This window comes from Notothenia coriiceps, unplaced genomic scaffold, assembly GCF_000735185.1.
Source record: "Notothenia coriiceps isolate Sejong01 unplaced genomic scaffold, NC01 NC01_scaffold00037058, whole genome shotgun sequence".
NCBI classification, from domain to species: Eukaryota; Metazoa; Chordata; class Actinopteri; order Perciformes; family Nototheniidae; genus Notothenia; species Notothenia coriiceps.
Window position 1 is genome coordinate 1 of NW_011369759.1, and position 26694 is coordinate 26694.

The 26694-nt window shown below is 40.9% G+C and overlaps 1 protein-coding gene across 1 annotated transcript; it reads right to left on the reverse strand.

Annotated features, from left to right (window-relative positions):
• Positions 1 to 1343: 1343 nt before the first annotated feature.
• LOC104964296 (C-myc promoter-binding protein-like) lies at positions 1344 to 25869 on the reverse strand (the record flags this gene model as incomplete). Its single annotated transcript, XM_010793041.1, has 5 exons — positions 25615 to 25869; positions 12116 to 12446; positions 6848 to 7094; positions 4020 to 4089; positions 1344 to 1513 (listed from the first exon to the last, which is right to left on the reverse strand). Coding segments are annotated over exons 2-5 (798 nt in total), but the record flags the coding sequence as incomplete, so codon positions are not given.
• Positions 25870 to 26694: the final 825 nt, after the last annotated feature.

The following is a 26694-nucleotide window of genomic DNA, read 5'->3' on the forward strand; positions in this document are numbered from 1 at the left end:
GCTGGTCTCTTCAGTGGACCACTGCTGCTTGTTAAGTTTCTCCATCGTTGTGTACAAACTGGATAAAACGCCGGCTTTTTGTTGTTGTTCAGGAGTTGATACAATAGCCCCTGCCCCCGCCTCGACGTAAGCGTGACGTATGTGGTGCTTTTGCTCTAGGCCGGACAATTTTTTGGTACTCGAAACAAACCGGATTCCGGAGCTAAGAGGCTGCTCCGCTGCGGTGTGAAGAGGAAAACCCGGTGCTTTTCAAGCTCCAGCTCTGAACCGGCCCTGAAACACCGTTGGTGTGAATGAGGTATTAAACAGATGAAAACATCGATGAGCTCAGAAATAAAGTAAGCACAGTGCACCTCTGTTTAACCTTTATTGAACATCAATACCCTGATTGCCAACTGTGGGCAAAATAGCTTATCAGCTGGCGGCCTGTGTGAGTCAGTTTACAAAATGTCCCCAGCTCCTATGGATGCACAGGTTAGTGGGACAAAAACATAGAAGAAATCTGAAAATAATGAATTTTCAGAACGTCGCAAACAAACCAAAGTAACTCGATTGGACTCCTTTGTTTACTTTAGCGAAATAGTGACACTACAATGTAACACTTACAGCTCTATTGGCTTCAAATTGTACGTGATAGGCTAAGGGGCGGGACCATATCAAAGCAGTTGACCAATCACAACAGCCGGCCAGCCAACCTGTTGAGGAAATCCCATTGGAAAACTTCCCCATAGAGTGCTGGGTTAACCATCAGCGCGTTTTGAAGGACCTGACCGGCATTACACATGTTGATATTTTTGAGATGTGTGCGTAACCCTTTACCACCTGTCCTGCGTATATTCACAAAAACATTTATCTGTGCAGATGCATAATCACCCTTTTAGATATTTTTCTGAAATTGTAGTCAGTCCTTGAGTCCAGGAGAATGGGAGGTAAATGTGAAAACATAGTGTCTCTGGCCTTGGGTGTATTTAAAAAAAAAAAAAGTGTGTTAGTGTTTATACATGTGCTACTTTATTTGTGAGTTTCTTTTTAACAAATGGGCTTATCCTACAAAAATAAACACTAGAAGTTTTTCCACCTGACAGAGTCAACAAGCCTGCCTGACCCACTTTCCCTTAGGGCATGCAGTGTATTTTGGTTTTGTCATGCCACACTGTAGAGCGTTGGTCTGTGGTTATGCCAGCTGTATAGATGGCAGTTAAATTCTGTTGATGTGGCCTAACTGGCACTGGCAGTCACTCGCAGCCTTTATTGTCCGACAATGCCACTGAGATACTTGGTATTCTTCAGGCTGAGAAAGAAAGTAGAACAAAAGTGTGTATTTATCCATTTATCTACTTTACCTTCTCTCCAGAGGATCCGGTGAGGACAAAGGTGGAGAACACGGGGAGGGAGTATTTGGTGTTTGCTGGCCAGCACTCAATCGTGGCCCCCATGGGAAGGCAGAAGAGAGGGACAGACTCTGGCAGAGGGAATGACTCATAGTCCTCCTCTGGATATCTGCTGAATAAACCTGGGAAAGGAAAATAACAGAGAACTCAATTAAGAGAGCAGCAAAGTGCACCTTCCCCCTGTGATCACCATTAGGAGCTGATTTAGATGCCGGCTGAATTTCCACAGAGTTTAAAAAGAAACAAAACAAGTTCCATCCATCATAATCACATTGATAATGTACTTTATTGAGTCAGAGTTTCAATAGAAACTCCTGGCTTTCTAACAAGCAATTACTGCTCGGTTATCAGGCCTTTGGGTCATTAGTCACTGTCAGCAGACACAAGTGAGAAACAATGAAGAAGAGATTTTATTTATGAACTTTCTTAACTCTGTGCTTTGTCTAACTTTGGCTCATTGATTCTACAAGCATCATTAACAAACACAAACATTAGAAAAACAGTTTGTTTTACTGCGTACATTCAAACCGTTCTCTACCATATTTAATAAGAAAGTTCATTTCATAAATGTTGAAAGATTGTTAGTGCACATTTTAAAGCACACATTCACACTTTAAGTTGTAAGGATAGACTGTTAGGCTTTATTTTTAAACACTTCACTAAGAGTGTAGCCACAAATATTCATCATGAAAACACCAGCAAGTGCACAGCTACATTAATAGCCCCACTGAGGGAACAAATAGACACCAATTGCTGAGTCAGCAACTAAAACTATGATGCTTTGTACAATATTCATCAGATTACAGTTTGGAAAAGCTAATGCAGAGACTCGGGTCATTACCTTTGTCTACTGTAGTGTCATTTTGTTTAGTGATAAGCGACCCCCGAGCAGTAACATTACCAGTTACATGCTAATTATTGAACATTTTTGACAAAAGGAGAGTTGTACAAGCACAACACATGTGACAAAAAACAGTGCAAAATGTTTTACTAAGTAATTTTTTGACCTGGCTTAACAATACAGTAATCAACAGCAGCAGACACTTGTGTCGTTGTTCTTTTGAGCTAGTACAGAGAATATATTATGTGGTTAAAACAAAGGCCTGGTGCCTTTTATCTGAAATAAGCAATGCATGGCCCCTTTCAAAAGGGGACATGGCTTGTGAGTGTTCAAAGGAGGCAATGTGGCCTCGTATGTGCAGTTAACACAACAATCATAATGTTGTTTTGATGAAAATGCAACTCCTTTCATTGGCTCCTGGGGTTTTTACCACTGTTTTGGAGAAAATAAATAAGAAGAACAGGCTAACCAGCTTTAAAAGTTACATATCTCCTTTTTTAATAAGTTCTGTGTGGTGAATCTAATATATGCCAATGTGAAGAGCGGCTCATGTGGATTTGGAAAAGTATCGGTTAAATAATTAAAGACACTTTAAAGTGTTGAGTTTGAAAAGGGAAATACTCTGGTGTAGGCATTACTCTAAGGTTAAATAATAATAATAGATAGATTTAATTTGTTAGCGCTTTTACAGGTGCTCAAAGACGCTTTACAGATAATAGTGAAGAGAAAAGAAAAGAGAAGAAAGGAACAACCCCTGTGTGCCTTGGCAGTCTAAAGTTAAAGTCAAATAATACAAAAACAATCACACATTAAAAGCCAGATTGAAGAGGTGAGTTTTTGTGAGTTTTTTGAAGGTGGTGAGGTCGGTGCAGTCTCTGATGGGTTGTGGGAGTGAGTTCCAGAGGGAGGGGGCAGCGACGGAGAAGGCTCTGTCCCCCCAAGTCCGGTGATTGGTGCGGGTGGGGATGGATAGGAATGTGCAAACTTTACAATATTTCCACGTATCCCCCAACCAACCAACATTTATTTTGCTCAGTTCTGGCTCAAACTGTTGCAACATTATTTTGTTTACGCAAAACCTTGATGCCTGCATAATTCTTCCTGGCCTCAAGTGTGGAAAATAAACGTAATTTGTGTGAGCTGACTCATGCAAAGTGAGAAACAGATAGGATCGCTCTGTTCACAGTCTGTTGCATTTTTCAAGATATGTACAACAAAACCTCAGCCAGCCAATCTGAGCCCGAGCCAAACACAGTCACACAGAGCCAACAGTGTTATCACACACTGACAATCTTCTGTCAGCTGTGTTTGGCATTGAAAAGTCAAATGGATTTAATGTGAAATAAGCCTCATAATACCATTACATTTAGGGCACACCTTGAACTTAATTATATGAGAAGAATATTGGTGTGCAGAGGCATTAACATGCTTCAACAAGCCCAAACTTGCGAGCCCAGCTGAATCAGAATGTCCTCATGCAGCCAGTTCACTCTGTAGAAGACTTTAGAGACGTTTGTACAACAGCTGCAACAAATATAGTTCATAAGTGTCAATGCAATAAATAGTTATTGTTTCAAAATCAGCTTATTTTTTAGAACAACTTGTCCACATTTCTTCTAATCCAACAAAAAACACATGTACGACTATCCAATGGTCATACAGGCAGAATAAGTGGGACTAAAGGAAGATTACGTTTTTTGCACACAACATGGTTATCTGATATTTTGTATTGTATATTGGTATTTGGATCTGCGTGCAGTGGTAGTTATAGGATTAGGAGGGCTTACCTGCTTTGTAGGCTATTGTGTTGGTTTTGGCCACAGACTTCTTATAACACAGGTAGACAGAGGAGCCCCACTGAAAACAAGAGAGCAACAGAAACAGTTAGCGTGGTGTTTGTGATGAAGGACACACACCACTTTAGGGCCATTCAGTAACAAGAGGATAATAATAGTGCCAAGTTGAATCAAATTTGAAGCCATTGTCTAGTTTCTCTGATACAAAAATTGAATTAATCTTGATATGATGAAACTACACACAACAATGTCAGTTGGATGTTTTGAAAGGATCATTTAGGTTGATTTGTATGTAAAGCCGCTTTAAAATGCAAAACATGTGGTAAATCGTGCAATTTCCACAACTAACTTTTTACAACTAACAAGAAGTGAGTTAAGACTGATTTTCTACTTTCTAAAAATAGTTAGAGAATTGAAACCCGATGCAAACACAGTATTATCCATCAAAGTCAACATGAGCATAAAAACAAACAAACATTAATTTCACAAAGTGCATGTTTGCTTATTGTCCCTTACCAGGGTTTCGAAAACTAAATGTATTCAAAATATAATGTTTAAGCAGCAGATTCATGAAATCTTGAGCCTTGCGCATCTTAAAGAAAACGTATGTTTGTTACGTCAAAGAGTTGGTGTCATCTCTAATAAGAGAAATCACTAATTATCACAACACCATTTCATGAACTGATCGTGTCCTTTCTCCTTCTAAAGTGTTTTAAAGTTTATTAACTGACTTCACTAGCTACTAAATGATTGGCAGTTTAAACCGTGATGTGCCTTACGTTTTAAAAGCAGCCTGTGGCAACTTGAGAAGCAGGAGATGCTTTTAAAATCACACCGCTGAAGTGTTTCGCTGCAGCATTTCTAAGCGGTTTGGTCTTTTCGCAACCGTTCCTCTGAACTGGGCATACTATGTGTGTGTGGGAAGGACAGTGTGCAAAATAGAGGTTAATAGTAAAGCCCTTAGTCCACGAAAGCTGTCTATTATCATTTATAATCCAATTAAACACCCCATAAAGCCAGTCAGTGTAATTATCTATAAACTGTAAAATACTTTTATTACCCCGCCGGCAGCTTAAACATTGAAACCAGAAGCCCAACTAAACTCACAGGCTTCACTCATTGAGCTATTAGCATGTAGAGAGAAGTGATGAGACATCTGATAAACATCTTGTTTGTAACAATTATTCACTGCGAGGGGAAGATGCTCTACGGCAACCCAAACTTGCCATAAATCTTTCACAACCCGGGGCAGGACATGAAGCAAGCACTGAGGACTGTGCTGAAATATTAAAATGATCTTCAAAGCTCCAACATTAGTCAGAATGAAAAATGTGAAGCTAAATACCGTTTTTATTGTAGGATCCTTGACTTCTCCTGCATGCAGCACACGTCTCTGTATACTAAGCATTCTCTGGCACACTGACTAGCTGCATGCAGTGGTTTTCAGACACATGTAAAGCAACAGAAACGCATATCATTTTTCAAAGGACGTTGTAAAATACCAAATGTAGACAAAGCTGTCACTGCAACAATTTTATAAATACCAAGATATATTTGTCTGAGAGTAAATTGTGGGTGATGATAGGGCTGAACGATTAATCGATTTTAAACCGAAATCGCGATTTGAAATGATGCGATAATCAAATCACAAAGCCTGCGACTTTTTTTTTCCTCTTGTGTGTCACTCATCCACACCAATCAGAAGTGCTGTGCACCACATGTACCAGCCATTGTTAACCAATCAGAAGTGGCCCATGATAGAAGGTGATAGACAGATTGATCCAATCAAGTATTTTTGAAATACTTTTCCAAATGGCTTCCAATGGAGCGTTCCTAGATGGTCTGGTGAAACAAACCATCTGAGTCAGGTTAGTGATGCTCCATCACATGTTATCTATTACAGGGTGAATCTTAAACTGAAGCTTGACCTTAAAGCAACCCAACGGAAGTCTCATGTAAGTTTACTTCTTTCAGTCGTAGCTCGGGCTGCGGGGGTGCTAGAGACGGGAGCACATTGATACGACCTTCCTAGCTGGAGATATGGCCGCATTTTACAATAAACTTCTGTTGGGTCGCTTAAAAAATAATATCGCAAATCGAATCGCAATATCTGTCAGAAAAATCGCAATTAGATTATTTACCCAAATCGTGCAGCCCTAGGTGATGATTTAACTGAACACAAGAGAAGACTTCAGGGACTTCCCTCAACAACAAAAAGGAGACTGCAGCAGTATAAACACACAGAATAAGAAAACTACCCGAGGCAATGTAGGATGGTTTTACACAATTTTCCATGCTTGAACGCACAAGCCAGTTTTTAAGTGAGTAACCTAGGGGCTGAATTCTCTTACCAAACCACTGAAAACCACAGTTAATTGAAAAAAGAAGCAACAGGTGAGATGCAGCCTATTTCTCATTTCTCTTACCTTCACAACAGCTCAATATGTTTCATGACAAAAGACTCAGATAAGCACTGCGACTTGCCAACATGACCCCACCATTTTAAATCGCCATGGTATAGAGCTGAATCTGCCACTATTTGTCTGGCTTACTCATGGTTATTGCAAAAAGTCTCCATGTCATCTTGTACTTCTTACATGTTGGTTGAGCTTCTAAGTAAACTGGCGCTCTATAGCTTTCACACTACAGAACTAAGGGAGACTCCAATCCAGTCAAATTAAGATTATGTATGCAAACCACACACACTACGTATAACTATATTTTATGTTTCTGTATCCTTACTTCATTTCAGACACTAAAAATGGACACCTCTCCAAATAAAAACTAAAAAGTGTTGTTGTAACAGTTGTGCTTCTCACCATGCTGCTGTTGAGGTTCTTCTCCACCTTGCAGAAGGTGTGGGGGGGCGTCTCCCCCTTGCTCGGGACAATGATGCAGATGTCGGTGAGGGCCAGCGCGCTGTGTGGCTGGCTCTCAGGGGCCCGGCGGTAGGTGACGTAGATGCGCTGGGAGGAGTTTCCGCTGATGTTGGCGGGGCGACCTGAGGGCGTGGTCTGGATCAGCTGGCAGCCCGGCTTCAGGCGCTCCTTCCACTCGTACAGCACGCTGAAGGGGGGGGGCAGCACGGCAGTGAGCCAACAAAACTCCACATCACTGAGTCTTTATTAGTTTGATTACCATGGAGAGTTAATCAGCACATTATGCAGTCGTGAGCTCATTGAGCCAATTAGGCGCAGCTTCCAGTTTAAGTTCGACGTTGGGCGTTTATCCCAGTTTTCAGTGGCTGACAGGAAGGAGTTGATTAAGCTTAATGTCTGCTTTGCATCTCATAAACGGCAAAGCAGAATTGATGCAATTCATGAAAAAACAGAGAGCGATCGATGGGTTTATAAAGTGGAAAGCTCAGTGCAAAGATGTCTCCTCAACTTCAAGCCCAGGGCCACTTGTGAAATCAATAACACAACAACATGAGAGCTGAAAGCAAGTTTTTGACAGATGAGTGCACTGAAGGGAAAATGACAAGAAATATGAACTGCGCATTCGGCTTTTACAGTCAGTCTTTTAAAAAGGAGGCATTTTTGTGACTCTGTAACTCGTTATTATAAAATCAGCTGGTAAAACAGGGCTCGACATTATTAATGGCCCGCTGGTCCAGAAGCATTATTTAAATCCCCAGGCCAGCATAACTTTCCACTGCCAGCTCCACTAAAAATATTGCTTTAAAACAAAAAAATTGTCCTGTGGTATTTTGACTTGCAATTTTGTTAAATTGTCTCGTTTATTAACGCTACAACATAGCGTTTCGTGAGGCGGTTGTCGTTGTTGGGTGAAAAGCAAACAGCTGTTTGCTGCGGAGCGCGAGCAGGCTCCCGTGAGCGCGAGCAGGCTCCCGTGAGCGCGAGCAGGCTCCCGTGAGCGCGAGCAGGCTCCCGTGAGCGCGAGCAGGCTCCCGTGAGCGGGAGCGCACTCCTTCACTACAGACTATCGCGCCACCTAACCATTCGCCAAAATGTTTTTAATACCAGCGGTAACCGGCCAAGCGCTGGGCCAAAAACAATCTTCAAATAAAAGCATGTCACCGGAGGAGTTAAAGGAGAGTGACAGGGAGCATGAGAAGAAGAGGGAGAGAAAGTTTCAGCCACGCTGGCTTGATCGATGGAGTTGGCTTCAATATGATGCCAATATAAACAAGGTCTTCTGTCGGCTCTGTACATCAATGCCGACCTATGCTGACAAGTGAAGAGTAGAAAATACAAAGGTATTGGCTATAGGGAAATGTCACAGCAGTTTAGGATAATGAAGTTTCTATTACATAGCCATTACATTTCTAACTCCTCATGACAGAAAGCACATTATACAAATAATAATACTCATAATAATGATAAAAGAAGACATTTTTTAACAATGACCCGAATATAATTATTTTAATAAACCAAATATGAACAATTGACGAAAATGAGGAAGATCTGATGATTAAAATGTTGTGGTAATATAGTTTTTGCATACATTACTATTGCAACAAATGTGTTCATTTTCTTCATTATTAGTGGATTTTCTGGACGAATGCTCCGGGCCAGTGGTTACAATGGCCAGTGACAAAAAGATTCCACTGGCCCTTACCCTTAATGTCTACCCCTGTAAAAGAATGACGGTCTGGGTGAAACAATCAGGTCAAAGTAACTGTCAACCTCACAAACTACTGCAGCCAAGAGAGGAACTGAAAGAGTTGTTTTTCTTTTGTATATGGGCTTAGCTGTGGAAAGCAAGTTATGGAAATTCAGTTGGGTGAGTGCTTACTTTTTTTATGCTGTCCTTCTTATATCTTCACCATGCTTCAAAGTGGAGCAAATTTAGTTTAGTTTATCGCCTATAATATTTTTTTAATGATAATTTCATTACATTTTTAAGTTAAGGTCAGAATTGGGATTTGTTGTCTCTGACATAACTCATGCAGTATATGAATGTAGATTTGTGTACAGGACACAGTCAATACAGTATTGTGATGAGGCACTAGAAGACGCACACAAACCACCACTTAGTGCACAACAACTCCAGCGTGTTACAGTAGCAGTCACTTTAAGCATCCCTCTTTGGGTTTTTATTGAGCACTTATCCTCCATTACGGTTTCAAGTGGAACTAGCCAGGCTTTTGTGGGGCCTAAGCTGAAGGGAAAACAGAATTCAGAGTGGCCTACTGCAGATTGTTTTATTTGGTCTGCTTTTATTTCAGTACTCATTGCTGTGGTGTTTCTGCTCTGCTCGCATTAAGGCCAAGCACAGTGAGCACTTCTTTCTCCACTGTTATATTAGACCTGTTGTCGATGCAGAGCCCATCGTCAGACCAATGCAACACACATATTTTCTCCATTGACAGTGGCACCAATTCTGCATGATTTTAAACCAGTCTTTGGACCTTGAAGGCCTCATAAAAAGAGTGGTGTGAAAATGATTTATTGTGTTCTTATACATATGAAGGCCACACTATAGGGAAAGTGATAGGCTTATGTTTAGTGAAAAATAGAGGTACAATTATTGTTAAAATTAAAAAGTATTTATTTAAAATAAAGCTTTTGTCACGTGCCATGATAATATAGTGATTTGTGTTGAAATATGTTTAATTACAGTCGTTTCCAAGAGAAAATGATCAATGCAATTTTTGAGTACCGTAATTATTTTCCTATTTTGTAATTCATTTGATTTATAACATTTAGAAAAATTGATTTACGCCCTTAGAAATGAACAATAACCTGCCAATAAAAGAAGCAGAGATGGTATTTCACATGGAAAACACCATATGCTATTGTTGTCAGCTACTTACTAAAGCAATCACAGGATGTGCTGATGTTTGGGTGGATCATCACATCTCCTACAATTGTGGGTAAGTGGACTAGAGTCTCTCTTCAAACCGGCCCATTGCTCGGTTTCTGGTATGGCTGCTTGCAGCCTTTTTCGAGAACCGCTTATCCAAACAACTTCACCATTGACACTGCGCTTCCTTAGGTACTGAGCAACATTACATTACATTACATGTCACTTGTTAGATGCTTTTATCCAAAGCGACTAACATACTCAATACTGTGGGCGATCCCCACAGGAGCAATTTGGGGTGAAGTGTCTCGCCATGCTGACGACATGCTGACTACATTGGGGTTTGAACCTGTGTCCCCCTGATCCGAACACATACGCACAAACCACTGCGCCACAACACACCTACCAAGTGTTAAATTGATTAGTTCAACGGTGGAAAAAATGTGAATATGTTCCTAAATGTAGAGCTGTACTTATCTGCATGCTTTTACGCAACTGCTCACATATATGACTAATTATTCCATCTGCATCCTGAGCACCAACTCCCTATCACAATTGTAAAAATGCACATAAATGATGACACGTGCTAACACACAACTCAGCTTCCCATTAATTGTGCCAGTGTCTGAGAAGTGCAGCCCCTTTACACTATCAGCACACAGAAGCTGCTGATAGTGTCTGAGCAGAGACTGAGTCAGTGCCTGATAAGCACTGCACTCGTAGTGTCAGAGACCAATATGAGCCTCCTTAGCATTGTCACCACCTGCCTGCGGCCCGCCAGAGCTGTGAGACTCAACTAACGGTACTGAATCCCCCGGTTCTAAGGATGTTGCTGAGGAGGACACCTGTGACAGCACTTCACCGTATTTCACTTTTTTGTTGCAAAATCACAATGGGGAACGGCTGCAAGGCAGACAGAAAGTAAACGCTGTAGAAACTGCTGCACAGGAGGGATTTTTAGGCAGAGCAGAACACTTTACTTTTAGAATCGGCATGATATGGACAACCTTTAAACACGACAGCAACTACAGTGTTTGCTGAGAGCAGCAGCTGATCATTACTAGGAATGAGACAGACATTGACACAGTATGTTGCAATACATACACAGAATGTCCGTCTGTGTGTGTGTGTGTGTGTGTGTGTGTGTGTGTGTGTGTGTGTGTGTGTGTGTGTGTGTGTGTGTGTGTGTGTGTGAGTCCTTGTCTGTGTGTTAGTAAGCTCTCAGGCTCTGTGCACTTAATTACAGTGACTCATTTGAGTTGCCTTGAAAAACTTAGTAGACACATTTTAAGTTTATAGCCAATTTCGGAAATGTCAGCGAAATAAAAATGTGAATCAGTTTCCATTACTGTTTCGATAATATATTCTAGGGCAGATTAAGCAGAAGCAGGTACTACAACATCAAGAAGCATTATAAAATGTGTGCCCCAAAACGTAAAAACTATTCTGCCATATTCTAGAAGCACCCTTATTATATGTACCATCTTCAAAAGCTAAACACCCTGACCCTGTGATGACAAAGCTGCATTTGTTATTATAAGAACCAATGGATTCTTCAATATACTGTACTGTGGAAGCAATGCCAACATAGCTGCCTGTCCACAGTGGATTTGACACAATTGATTTTCCTCTGAACAACTCATTCACACTGAATCTCACTCAACATGACTGTGTTCAGACTGAAAAGCGCACTGCAGCCAATTGCGGTCATTCACCTATTGACGGTTGGTCGTTGATCATTAATTCTCTTCAATTTGGCTGCAAAGCATTAGATTGAGCAAATGAGGGACCTTTAACTGAGCAGGACAGGGGCTGATGAGATACTGGCCCCACAGCTGAGATCCAGAATGAAATCTCACAATGATTGGGGGCATTGCAGTGACATTTTGTACGGGCATTGATGAGCCTACTTGGTGATCCCTAGCGTCTCCATGGGGTTAACATTTGTGGTCTTGAGTAAAATCGATTCGATAAATCTTCTTGAATTCGTTTCAGACATTTATACCTTCCTCGTGATTAATTGTTTGAACTTTGGTGGTACCTGAATTAAAATAGCTTTTTTAATTCCTTTATATTTGATGATTAGACTATGGTTTTCCAAATGTCATAGCAAAAAAGGATTACATTCTAAATCATTCTCCACTGTAATTTGTGCTCAATTAACAAAAGTGTAACATGGTTCACTAAGACGACTGAGAATGGTGAAATTGTACCCTTCTAATAATCAAAATGTTAGCATCGTCATTGTATTGGCGTCTACAGCAGGTTCAGCCTCACAGAGCTACTAGCATGACGGTGTAGCCCCTTTTGGTACTTACCCCAGGTCAGTCAGGGGTGGCTTGTCGCGACCTCTCCGGTAGCAGAGGAAGATCTGGGGCACCATGAGGCCGCCATTGTTCAGATCAGCTGAATGGCCTGTTGGGGTCTCCTCTACGCAGGTGAACCCAGGCGGCGTCTCCTCGCCCATGGAGCGGATCACCACGGCGACATCAGTGATGGGCGCCTTAGGCTTGGCCGACTTGTGGCACACGTCATCAAAGTGGATCTCCTGGTCCAACGGCTTGGACGGGTCTGTCAGACCGGCAACCACAAAGTAGTCGGCTACACGAGGGCCTTTGTCTTCCATCATTTCCCATTACCGCCGGCTGCCTGCACGGATACAGAGGGGAAGAGAAAGAGAGGGAGAGGGGAGGGGAGAGATTGATTTTCGTTGTGGTAGCAGGTACGGACAGTTCTTGCGTCCTTGCTATGGCAATAAAAATAAAATCTGACAGTCATAAATCGTGCTAAGGGAGAGGCCAGTAGAGGACAATAAAAAAAAGAGTGTACAATGTGAAGAGGGGCTACAATAGGAAGCCATTTTCAGTCCAGGCAGATAGCTGGCAACCTTTGACCAGACTGACTTTAGTAAACCAGCTAAAGGTTCAGCGTCCTCCTGATTCAAGGACAATTGGACAAAACATGTGGCAGTTAACAGGAAAGGACATTTGTTGTTGCTTGGGTTTTCTCTAATTCAAAACGTATATAGCCTGTTTGGCTACACAGACCTGAGTGTGCATTTAAAAAAAGGGATCGGTAAGGTGTTTCTTCACATTTGACATTCTGCTTCCATTACAGGTCGGTGCCACATAAAAACCTGTTGATTAGAAAACGTTGTGATATCAGGGAGCGTATTAAGCGGGGTGATGAAAGCCAAATAGTAGTTTCCTTAATCTGTCCTTGGAAGGGCATGTCCTGACTCCTGACTGCATGACAACAGCTACACTTTCTGAGAAGCACAGGCTGGACGGTACAGAGACATGGGCGGGTAAAGAAGTTAGCAAGGTTTCCTATTTATGTAGGAAATCATGGGTTTTCATTGAGAAAATATGGTATTCTGCCAGGACATCATCGCAAAATGTACCACAGTTATGATTGTATACTTTATAACAGAAAAACTCCTGAAAATCAACACCGACTTGAGCTACACAGGTGTGATAGTTTCATTGGAGTGCATTTCTGACAGTTAACAAGCACCTGCACCACCCTCTGACCAGCACATGTGGATCCAGTGGAAAGGTTCAGTGGTACTTTGATCCAGCGCTGCAACCGACCACGGATTGTTTGTTTGCCGTGTCATGATCACAGTGAGTGCCATTTCAAGGAAACAGAGTTTCCTTGAAATGATCATTGAGGTCAGAGTCGCAGACAAAACTATTGGAAATATGAAGGGTCGAAGACACAACTGAGAAGAAAATAAATGGTGTGAGGAGAAGCTATGGGATATCTATAAAGGGCAGAAAAGGCTCTGTCTGTTTAATTAAAAGGAAGGATTTGGTTGTTTTGTGAGACAATTAGATTTTAGTTTAAAAAAGATAAAAGGAATATGCATTAAATATTTATTTTAATCACTACATGGCTACCTTTAATCCAGCTATAATGTAATACCACTATAATGTAATTTACACAAATGGATTAAATGAATACCAGGATTCTTCACCGGTAGTGTCTTCGGTCCCGAACTGATTAAAGAAATGCTACATTTTTCTTTACCAGATTACAAAATTGAAGAAGAAATCAGGCCCAAAGATCACTTACTGTGACCCACAATCATTCAATAGTGACAACTCAAAGAAGAGCAGGATGAAATATCAAATGTTCCTCCTTTGCAAATTTTTTACCCCGTTATTATTACGTTTAGAAGAAATATCGTCATGAACCCTAACCTCTAGTGTATGTGGCTTTAGAGGAATGATGTCATATTCTTCTGAAAGCAGTTGAGCTTAAAAAGGCCTACAAAAGTGGTGAGGACCATAACAAGTCTGTGAGTTTTGTAGTTTTTTTTTAACCTAAGACACTAATGCAAACACAATAAAGAGAATATAAAGAAAAAGAACAAGGTACTATTCATTAATTCAAGAAAATTGCATTGATGCGTTGATGTTGTCTGTGTGAGTGACTCTCTCTGAGTGTGTGTGTGTGTGTGTGTGTGTGTGTGTGTGTGTGTTTCTTTGGCAGCCTCAGGGTGTTGTGGTGTAAAGTCTTAGTCAGTCTCAGTGGCCAGATTCATCACTAAACCTCTTGACACTGAAGCCTTCGGGACAGGAGTGTGTCTCTGTGTGTTAAATGAAACTTCAGCCCCGCCAGCACTCTCACTATTCTCCTGCAAAAACACAAGAGCACATCGGGTTCATGACAAACCAGCAAACCTGCACAGCAAATAACGCAGAAGGATGTAGGAAACTGGACGCTTTGACCATAAACAGTTTTTATGTTAAACAGAATTTTGCACAGATGGCAAATTCGTTTTTTTCAAACCAAGTTGGTGACACAATCAGTGATAATTTCTCACTTGGACAGTCGTTTAATTGCAAGCAGATTTCAATTTTATGAAAAATCAAACCGTGCAAGGTCTGTGATTCCAACCGTATGCAGTAAGAGGGTGTGGGGAGAGATTCGTAATAAGCAGGGCGTGTTAGCTAGATTAAAAGCATGGGCTCAGGGGAAAAGAGGAAAAAGCTGCTACCTCTAGTCCGAGTGATGCTAGCAAGATCAATAGCCACTGTTGGCACCTTCTTTTATTCGACTCAGTCACCATTGTCGAGACTAGTGTAAGTCAAGACAGATCAAAGTGAAAGATATGAGACCATCTTGACCTCTACAAATGAGAAAGTATCTCCTACACTACGTCTAAATCAGCTGCAGTGTTGAAAACATTTGAAGGAAAAGTGCCTTTGCGACAGATGTTGCTGCATTGACTGTCAAGCCACACACATATTTAAAATACAGCCATACTTTGTATTTGATATAAAATCAACAAACTCCTGTCATTCGCTCTACAGCAGATGGAGCTTAATCTAATTTGTTTCTGTATTTTTTCTTCTATTCCAATAGTTTAGGACATCTGGTGGAAAGAATGGTTTGTTTACATGAATTTAGCAAAAGCTGGGTGTTTATTGCTTTAATTAAATGATCTTCCAGGGGTCAATGAGCTAAGCTTTTTCCAAACAAAGAGTGATTTGAGTTTCTTTCTTTGGTTTTCACAGATGGTGAGAAAAAACTGTGTCTGGCTCTTGTGCTCGGATTGCAAGTGCATGTCAGCTCATCAATTTGTCAGTGGGAGAAACGACAATCACAGTGAGCTCATTTTCTGAGCCAAGTGATGTCTGGTCAGCCCTGATAAGATGTGAGGTTAGAGAGCTGGATGTAGGCCTCTGGTCCTTCTCTACCTCATACCTCTCGCCCCAGGCCTAAGCCTATATCGCAAATCTGTCTTTATACTGGCAGCCCTCTTGTGGTTATCAGTTCGAGAATCATTTGTTAAACTAAATTTGACCGTGTTGACCTGCACATCTGCACAGCCTCCTGAGTCAAAGACCGCATTTAACTTCCTGTCCAACACACAGAGCGGACTCATAAATGTTCCTGGGCCACTCATTACAAGCCTTTGGTGTTACACCCCAAGGACAGGATGTGGAACACGTGCTGACCGCTCTTTTAGAAATATTTATTCAAACATTGAAAGTAATACAAAATACACAGAATAAAAAAGAGGGTCCTTGGCAGGATTACAGGAAAACAAATTCCCTAATTTTCAAGAAACATGGAGGAATTTGTTTAGTTTTTCTGATAAGGATTTGATATATTATATACACTTCACTCTCAGAAACATAAGAATGTGTTCCTACTTGCACATTTCATGAGAACGTCCCCTTGCACATTGTATGACTCACCTGATCCTTTCCTTTTTGCTTTTTATTGTCAACAAAGTCTTACAACACATCTTAATTTTATGTTCCAAAATTGGATGAACTTCCCATCTCGGGGAATGGGACCACCGGAGCAGCATGAGAATGCTCCGATGGGTTTGCGCAGGTATGGAAGATCCCAATTCTAGTTTCAGAATGAAAACAAGTCAATTGCTGCCCTCGTGAATATGGAAACAGCTGTACTTTAGAAAATGATCATACCGATCCAAAATACAGATTGTTTTTCTATAATAATTCAAATTCTCAGCAACATTTCTGAGTTTTCGGGGGATTTCTAGAGTAGCTACATCATTAGGAAAACCACAACACAAGTTAAATAGAAAATAATATGTGTGGGGACAAACAGACACATTCCTATTGCACCTTTAAATGTGCTCATAATCTGCTATTAAAAGCCTGCATGTGAGCATGTGTTTGGAAAAGCAGGCTGACGGGCAGTGTGAAGAAGAGGTGAGACATTGATGAAGTTCTTTATGTGTGCAAGCACAAGGTCCTGGGGTCACATTCTTGTGTTTCACAGGGAAAATGAAAGCCATAACGTGGTCAACGTGTGTGGTTTTGTAAAGAGCAGGACATCCACATAAACCTACGCCAATCAAAATTGTCTTCATTCAAAAAAGAAATATGAAAACTAAAACATCATATGGAATGTATAATGAGAGGAAGGGTGGAATTACACAGGGACTCATCCAGTACATTGGATATCTAATTTCTTGCAATGACTGCAGCTTTTACGACCCAGAGGGATTTTTCATGAGACTAAACTGATATAAAACAGACGGTTTTGGAGGGTATTGTTTCATGGAACCCACAAAGTTAACTACTCAATTGGTGGAAAACTGTAACAAAACAAAAACAGACCTAATGTATTGCAGTCCCATGAATGGGAAGGACCGGAGAGCTCTGCAGTGTCGCCTGGCTGTGAGACCGACCTCAGAGGCACATGACTGAGCAGAGAATGATACTCATCCCTGCCATGCTGTCACACTGCTAAAAATACAACGCAAAACAAAGCAGCAGTGCTTTGGCACGGGTTACATAAGGATTACATATGCTGTGCATATTGCATATGTGGGAGAATCCAGACCTCCCACTAAAATCAAACCACCTCTCTTGTCTCTGTCTGCCCTACATCTCAAGAATATAAGTTATTCACCCAAGAAGCACAGGTGACAGAATGAACTCAAAAGGCCCTGCCCCATCAGTGATGGTGAGGATTTATGGATTACACGACAACTGATCCACTCAGACACTTTGCTATATTGACATAAAAACACAACTATACTTTGTTTATTTTCCCAGACAATCTTGTATTTTGGGGGAATCAAGTGTAACAGTATGAAACACCCATGTATGTAGTCATGCAAAGGTCATCATTGGATTCCCTCCATTACGTGCATCCAAAAAGATGCAGGGCTGTGACTCACAACGTGCCTGACACATAGATATCTGCATCACAGCTTAAGTGATCTGATCCAAACATCTTAATTGTTTGGCTGCCCTACTTCTTCCCTGGCAGACTGACCTGGAAGAGAAAGCTCGACTTGATCTTGAGGTAAACGCCCAAAAATAACCGATTCCTCCCTGCATAAAAAGCTGTGAACATTTAAAGAGTATTCGCTCAGGACAACAAGCCTCTTTAACAGGTCGCTGGAGCCCTTCACAGAGACCCTAAGGCACTACACATAATATCTATGTGTTTCTGAATCATTTATGACTTTGGTTCGTTCAGCACAATTGCCTTAAGACACAGTTTTCCCAAAGGCTTCACAGACTATTTTACTCTGTAAAGCTGAAATCCGCATTTGGCTGAGAATGCCTTAATTCATGTTGTTAGCTTGCTTTTAAAAAGGTATTTTATGACATGTCACAGCTGTATCCCTAGATGAACTGATACTCAACAGTGATCACGCGAGTAGTGTGGGAGCCAGAGAAACAAGAGGAGCTTGGTGAAAAAGCCACAGGCCCAGAAACTTTCAACTTTCAACTGTGAGGGAACTGGTGCCAGAGACAAAGCTTCCCAGCCCAAAACTCGCTGATTTCTAACCACAGCAGGAGTTCAGGGAGGAGTTCGATAAGTATCCGGACCCAGCAGTCCTTCAGCCCTCTTCCACAGGGGTTTTGTTTCAGCCAACGTGACAGGGGAACGTTTTCCAGCTGTTTCGAGTTCAGGAGGACTGGGGGCCAGTGAAACTCACCAAAGGGACTCTCGTCGGAGACCCAAGCAGCCGAGTCGTTGCTCTTGGCTCCAGCTGTATAGACATCCAGCCACAGCAGGGCAGACACGTGGAGGAGGTGAAAAGGAATGTGCTCGAGAACATAAAACACAAGCCAGTAGGAAGCCTCACTAGCCGAGCATCTGCTTCTACTTAGCCCTGAGGAGTGGGCGTTTGGCTGTTGTGCCTATTTAGCCACATCAGGTCATATAACAGTTTGGAGGAGAGAGGAACACTTTGAGAAACATGTTTGACTTTTGTGTGCAATACTGTAAATCTGTAAACCTGAGGTGTTATTTGACCCATTCAAACAAGTGTTGGAACTGCAGGAATTGTATCTATATCTTTAGCAGAAAACCACATTCATCCTGGTATCACAATTTAATTACAAAACAACTGACACTAGAAAAGCATTTATTTGCTTTAAAATGGAGCCTGTGTGTGTGTGTGTGTGTGTGTGTGTGTGTGTGTGTGTGTGTGTGTGTGTGTGTGTGTGTGTGTGTGTGTGTGTGTCAGAGACAGTGAGATAGTCGGGAGGCACTAACCCTTGTCAACAGACAGTTTATTTTTAATTAGGTATGTGATCATTTGTTGCTGTCAGGTTGTTTTTTCGTGTTTGCACTCTTAAGCAGGATTGCTTTTTCAAAGACTGAAACAATTTTTCCCTCAGGGACAAATAAAGTACATTATGTCCAACAACGATCAAAAATGTCGGCAGCGTTCTATCTTCTAAAAAGGTAAACGTGTTACCAACAAATGATGCATTTCCGCTGTGTCAGTCACAAATATAATCCTTAGTTGGGACCAAGATTGTGTCAAAAATAAAATGGGGGGATAAGTGTAGAATCAGCTTCCAGCTAAAACCCAGTTGGTGGTAGGTAGAAGAGTCGAGGTGGTTGCTGGATTTTGGAGTGCTTGGATCATTATGACCAGTGTGTGAAAAATAACCAAAAACATGTTTAGTGCTTATCTTAACATTAGAACTGGACCCTTGACTATTAGATATTTCATTTAATTCGGGCGGCCCAAAAGGAAAGGATGTTCGACCTCAGTGTAACAAGGTGCTCAAACCAAATAATTGTACTCAGACTCCAGAATTATCTTCATTTAGGGCAAACTATCCAACATTTAAAATTGAGAATGTGGCGTGTGGCGCACAGTGTTTTTAGCTTTTTAGCTCAGATGAATCTGTGCAAAATGTCACAATACATCAGTAAGTTCACCAAGTTCACTGCCATGGACCCAGATGGCCAGAATTTATTATGAATACCAGAATATGTGTTATGCAAATACCATCTGGACAGAGTCAGTTTTCTGGGACACATAATTGAAAGTACTTATAGAACAATGTATAATCAGCTCAATAGCCTTTCATTAATAACAGAAAAGTATAGCTGAGAGCGGCTTCTGTGACAAAGGGGTACATTATCCTGATAAATGCAATCCAGGCGTCAGGGTTACTTCAGACAAAGGTTTTATGAATCATCAGACTTTCTCTTTCTGCAGGACAACAATCGTTTCAATGGTCTTTTGAAGAGCGTTCACAGCACTTAAATACACTAAGGCAACTTTTTGTAAAGGTTGTGCTGAAAATGATGGGAGAGCTGATGCTGTGAAAAAAAAGCAACATCTCCCTGGGTGTTGTTGACTAATGACTATAGATGCATTGAATTTGATTGTACTCACTCATTTTGACACTGAAGTCTGGCAAAAGCCCCTTTAAAAAAAGAAACAGATGGGACATTCTGCCTGTTCTTTAAAATAAATCCTCCATAGTGGCTCAGCTTTATTGAGATGAAGGTACAAAGAATGCCCACAAAGTATTTGTGAGATAACATGACAATGCTGCTTTACTTAATAACATTAGGAAAGGTTTTGCCGGCCCTTTTTTAATCTTGATCAGGGTCAGACACAGAGGTTGTATCTATTAATGTTCACTACTTGCCTTGACATGAGCAATGTGACTACTTTCACAAATCAAAAGTCGAAACATGTGAAATGATGTAGAGTAGAGGATCTATTGGAGGAATATGGAGATAACAATGTCAGGGTTAGTCATTTGTGCCCTGTTGGGACTTACATATACCTAATATGAATAATGCTAATGGTACCGTGAGGTGTAAAGAGATTGGTTGGCATATCAAGTGCCTCGATTACATTTTTAGAGGGTCTCGACCTGAATTTCAAAATATGTTTTAAAAGTCCCCTCAGGTTCTGGGCAATCTTCCTCTCTTGGTATGAGTGGAGGACCGTTATGTGTTTGTTATGGAAAATTAAGCACAAACCGTGATGGATGGCAGCGCAGCAGCATGAGAGGCAGCAGTGACAGACTTCTACTGACTGATCCTATTAATATCACTCACTTATTACATCAAGGGAAAAGAAAAGTAAAAACTATAAGCTATGAATGAATAAGCTGGGGCACTCGTATATCTCCATGGATTTTTTAAGCTGATAACAATGTTTTAAGTTTAATAATCGCTTTACTATATATATCGACAGATTTTTTACACACATCTGTATTGGTTCATCCGTCCAGATCCAGACAGTAGTCAACCTCCTGGGATTTTCAATGCCCCGAATCTATTTTTTTCCATCTCCATTTGCATTCATTGAAATCAGACTGGGCAATTCTTACTGCATTCAAGTGTGGTTGTGGTCCATTAATTTAGTGATCTGATGCAGTGGTTCTCAAATGGGGGTACGCGGACCCCTAGGGGTACATTGGAGTACTGCAGGGGGTACGTGAGATTTATTTTATGTTAATAATAAAAAATAAAAATAAAAAGATAAATATACCAATTTTAGGAAAAGTAATGAAGTTTGAGAAGTGTGGGTTTTATATTAATAGACTAGAGTTACACATATTTCAAAACGCGATGTGTAATAACTGCAGTTAGCCTCCCTGTCAGAATGACAAAGATCCTCAGTGAAGCACAAGACCATGTTTCTCACTAAATTGTAAGTACAACTTATTAAAAAGATCAGTTCAATGCAACTAATGTCGTCTGAGTGTTATTGCATGATGTTAAAATTAGTTTGCCATGAATTTAGTGATGGATTATAAACATTTGAAATGTAGCATTTAAGTGTTTCTCAGTTACAAGGTTGTTGTTTTAATAAATCAGACACTGATGGTGCAGCGCTGCACTGTACCTCTTTATATAGGCATTTTCTCCCTAACAAATCGTTTTTGCGCTGATCAGGGGGTACTTGGCTGAATTTATTTTTCAAAGGGGGTACGTTATTGAAAAAAGTTTGAGAATCACTGATCCAATGTACCGGAGAATTGTTTTTTTCCTGGTATAGGATGTTCTACCTGCTGCTCCTTTAATATCAGAGCCATTTATTGAGCCTCCTTCAGCTAATCTTTCATTATACCTGATTTTTTCAGTGACTCTTGCAACCACCATGTAAGAATAGAAAGTCATTTTGAAAAAAACAGCTGCCGGGTGAAAATGCATTTCAAGGTCGTATTTCAGTATAGAGATATCACGGGAAATACTGGGATCACAATCCCCAGGCTCAAACTCAATACAAGAGGTTCCCATCCTGACTGTGTACAGTATTAGCAAGGGAAGCGCTAACACAGAGCCCTGTGGGAACTAAGGCCATGTGAAACCTGATCTGTCCAACCTGCCTCTGCTCCTGATCTTTTAACTCCCTAGTTGTCAGAAAACTGTTTTTAAGACTGGCGTTTTGCCTTTAAGCGAGAAGGGAGGTGTTTTGGATGAACACACACGTTTGCTTTCCATTATGATTTATTTTGTATTTGCAAACTTAAGAGTCTGGCAGTTTGGGTTAAGTGGTGTCTTTAGTCTGTGAAGATAGGAGCCTTTTCTTTCTGAATGAGGAGAAGAAATGGAAGAGGAGGGGAATCAGGTTTTACTCCTGTGAACCCAACACACACAGCTTGTTCTTTTTTTGCCAATGTCCTTGCTCAAGGAGGACCTCTTATGCTTTTTGGGGGTTTTCCTTTCCTTCAGTATGTTCTATAGGTTTTTAGGCATGTAAAAGACTGCAAAGGCTAAAATCCCAAAGTTCTCCCACTAACCCCTGAACATTAGCATAGTATACCCTCTTTAAATGCTTCATACTTTCTTATTCTGAAAGAGTCGTGACAGTGGAGTTATACGTCCAATTTCCCTAGTATCAACCCCTTCAGTCGTAGCATCTGCCTTCCTCTAAAATGTGTCACTTAAACCTAACTGTTCCACATAACTTTATTTACTCGATTCACACACACACTGCAGACTGCTAGAGAAAAAGCCCCAACAGCCTGAGCGAGATGTGTTCTGTGTTCTGACAGATGACTTTGCTAGGAGCTAGGAATTTCACTTTAGCGATGAGATCGACTCCCAAATTCATCTTGCCTAAAACAGATGCCACCCACCAGCTGAGGATACATCCTACCTTTCTCCCTGCAGACAATGCTGTGCAGCTAATTAGTGTTTGTGGATGGTATTCCCCGGGAACGTGGAATCTCAGTTGCTCTGCAAGCAAATCCGAATCAGCCTTTCTTTCCAAGTGCAAGCTCTCCTTTTGGCTAAAAACGGTGACAACGCTGTGAGGCGACCTTCACACAATGTTCTGCTTTTATCAAGGACTTTTCAAATTACTAAAACATTAGTCATGCTTCCAACAAGTCTTGATACTCAAATATCATGTCTACCCCTTTCTATATTTTATCCATTGTTCCAACTAAACTTACTTCACATTGAGTCCATTCAAAACCAAAAAAACATGATACATTTCTTGATTTTGTGTATTTTTTTCCTACCTTTTTATTTGAATATATACGTTTTGTTGTATTCTAGCAATCTTCTCTGTAAACCTGTTACATGATTTGAGTGGTGGGTTTGATCATCTCAGTATAAATATTTCAGTGTTGACAAATCCTTGCAGAAAAAACTGTTTATATGTTTATTCATTATTAATCTCCTCAAAGGAAAAATACAACGTAAAACACTGCTAGTGATGTGCCCTTTGGAGTGGACTATATTGGCCACATTTAAACACTGTTGAGAAAATGTTTCAGTGAAATGCATGCATGATATGCATTCCTCAAAAAAAAGAGCAAGAATCTTCCAGGCCTGCTATGTAGCATCTGCCAACAATCATGAAGAAAGCATCAGAGAGCGAGAGAACAATATTAACAGTGAGAGGGGCAGGAAATGGACCGGAGTGGCAAAAGCTGGACTGTCACTCATTTTTGGCAGCAACATTTCTTGCTGTTGCTCTTCCGTGCAGTCACTAAATCTTTTACTATCTGCAGTTGTGAGAATACATTTAAAATTCAACTGCGGATGGTTATGTGTATTCAACAAAACGTGAACGCAATTGATGAAAGTTTGATATTTAAAAAAGTACATTGGTCTGCATCATCAGCTTAGCTTGCTAAGGTGATGATGCCAACATGTTACTAAAATAAATGGAAAACCAAGTCAAGTCGAGTAGAGCCATGCCTAACCATGCAGTACAATCACAGATGATATGTGTTCCACTCAATTGAATCAGACCCAATGTGCCTCTTTGTTGGTGTGAATGAATATGCAAGAGGGAAATAACACTTACCCTGTGTGCCTTTAGGTTTTAGCACCATCACTGCGGAGGAGGGGACATTTGGTGTTTGTTACAGGACGAGAGCAGGCATTAACCCTGAGGCTGGGGTCAGGATAAGAGGAACCAGGTTACTGAGCGCACCTGAACTCATCAATCAGCACAGCAGACGCCGTCTAACTGTCTGCTGCTCTCATCTTTTTACTCACAGCCGTAAATCCTCTTCTGGGATGGACCTGCACGAGACTCCCCACAGCCCAGTCAAACAACCTACGCAATCCATGCCAATTGGCTCTCGTCGTGCAATACTTAATTTCAAGTATGATGACTCTTTTTCCTCCCTGGCATTCCAATAAGGCGCCTCATTTGCCCTCCGTGTAGAAAAAAAAACAGACAGAACACAAACATCCTGTCCATCATGTGCACACCAACAAGATCTCTCCATAAGAAATTCGTGAAATGTGAAGACACTCTTGAAAGTAAAAAGCCCACAAAAAAAGGGCTGAGGGTTTTACAGGATTACAGTGTAGGTTACCTTTCTGGTATGTGACGCTGAGGTTTGCAAATGACAGGCTTGAGAGTATTTCTGTCAAATTTTGGATTCGAACAGACTTGACTGTCCAGTGCGACACCACTAAACGATGCAAGGGGAATTTTTCCAGAATGTGAATCCTGACCAAATTCTTCCGTCTAATCAGAAAACAGTGAACTAACCCCAAGCAGATTTCCCTTTCTGCAGCTTAGTTTGCTCAGATTTCTCGGACAGTCATATTAGCACTGATGCACCAAAACACAAGTGAACACATTCCCCAAACTTACACATATTTGAAAAGCTGCATAAGCACACACCCACCACTCTTTAGCCTCGTGATGATTTATCTGCCTTTTGCTTTATAAATGATTAAACAAGTAATGATTGACAAAAATACCTTCTGAGACAACTGACAGCTTTAGTACGACCTTCTTCGTTTATATTTACAATCAATCCATCATTTTGTTCACATCCTAATTCTCTACACTATATGTTATTATGTTGGTTATTATGATGTATTGCATGTCTGTTCGGGGAGAGGGATCCCTCCTCTGTTGCTCTTTCCTAGGTTGCTTCCATTTTTTCCAGTTAACAAGGTTATAAGAGGGAAGATCTGCCTCATCTGAATCTAAGGTTTAAGGACATAGAGTGTCCTATCATGTACAGCTCCTTGAGGCAAATCTGATTTATGTTATCAGAATACTTAAAACTGACTTTATATCCTTCACAAATCATGACATAAAATATTCTTGTACATTGTGTGCCAATGGGTAAAGCCAGAGCGATGCATTTTCCCAGACAGAATTGCAAAATGCACGACCCAAAATATCCTCAGCCAAGCAGGGTGTACACGCAGAGGGTAGCTAGTGTTTTGGGTTATATTTAGTACTTAATGACCCCACACGCTACCGGGTAAAACATACATAAATCACAAGACGAACGCACGTTTAATTTGGTGTGACGACCATAGGTGACGACACGCAGCACAGGTGAATATGGAGCAATTTGATTTAATTTGCAAACAACCTGTAGCATATACACTACTTCGTGAATGAATCACCGGGGTAACAAGCATGGGGTCAAACGCAATGAGTGCAGAATTGTAAAAAAGTGACAGAAAAAACATGAAACCAATGTAAACAAATACGCAACATAAACTGGCACAACTAGCATGAGGGATTTCTAGCTAGTAGTAACTAGCAGCTGTTGGTAAATCCCTCCCCGGCCACACACTAACGGTTCATCATCTCTACGTTACTTACCCCGCTTCTTATGGACGGCAATGTAGTCCTCTCACACACCCCGGTGTCGTCTACCGGCGCTGTTTCATCACTGCACCGTCGGTACTCAAAAAAGATGACGTGACCTGTACGGGTTATGTTTATAGTCAATGTTTCTGTCTCAGAGATTAACCGTTAGCTGTCCGACCGCGCGAGGCTTCTGGTCTGTCAGTCATTCAGTGCGCGAGCCGGCTGTCCGCTCCGCCGCCATCTTGGTTTGTGATGGGAATCCACCTCACACACACACACACACACACACACACTCTCTCTCTCTCTCTCTCTCTCTCTCTCTCTCTCTCTGTCTCTGTCTATCGATCAGTATATCCCTGTCTTCTCTCGTTCTCAAACACACATACATTCTAATTCTTCTCAAGCCCCCTCACTCTAAATAGAACCAATATTCTAATTGTATATTAATGAATGTGATTTGATTATAATCAAATTAAAGTATGATATCATTCATTTCTTCGTGTAGTGCATGTCAGATCAGATGGTCTAAAACTGAATTTTTCTCACAAAGGTATGTAGGCTACAAGTGTGCACCTTCTCTCTGTCTTTTTCGCACGCACAGACACACACAAACATGCACACGCACACAAACACACACTCTCGCTCTCTCTCTCACTCTCTGTGGGTAGTTCTAGATCACAGCAAGCCTCTCCCAGCAGGATAATCATTATATAATCTACCTGATGCTGACAATGGCTGTAATTATAATACCTCAATTGTATTTAATACATATGTTACATTGTGATAGAAATGAAACTTTCCAACAATAACCTGTCCAACATTTCTCTAAATATTTTCCCAAAAAGTTAAAACGCAAGTTTTTATTTGATGGTATCAAGTTAGAGATTTCAAATATGTGTCATCTTACAACACAGGGTTGCACTAATGTCAGTTGTGCAATAACATCCATGCCAATGACACTATTTCAAAATGTACTTCGTTGCATAACGAAATACATTTTCCTGTAAGGGATTAATAAAGTATGTCTTCTTCTTCTTCTAACCTGCATGCATAGCACAGCGCCATCGGCTGTTTGACATGTTGTACTCAATT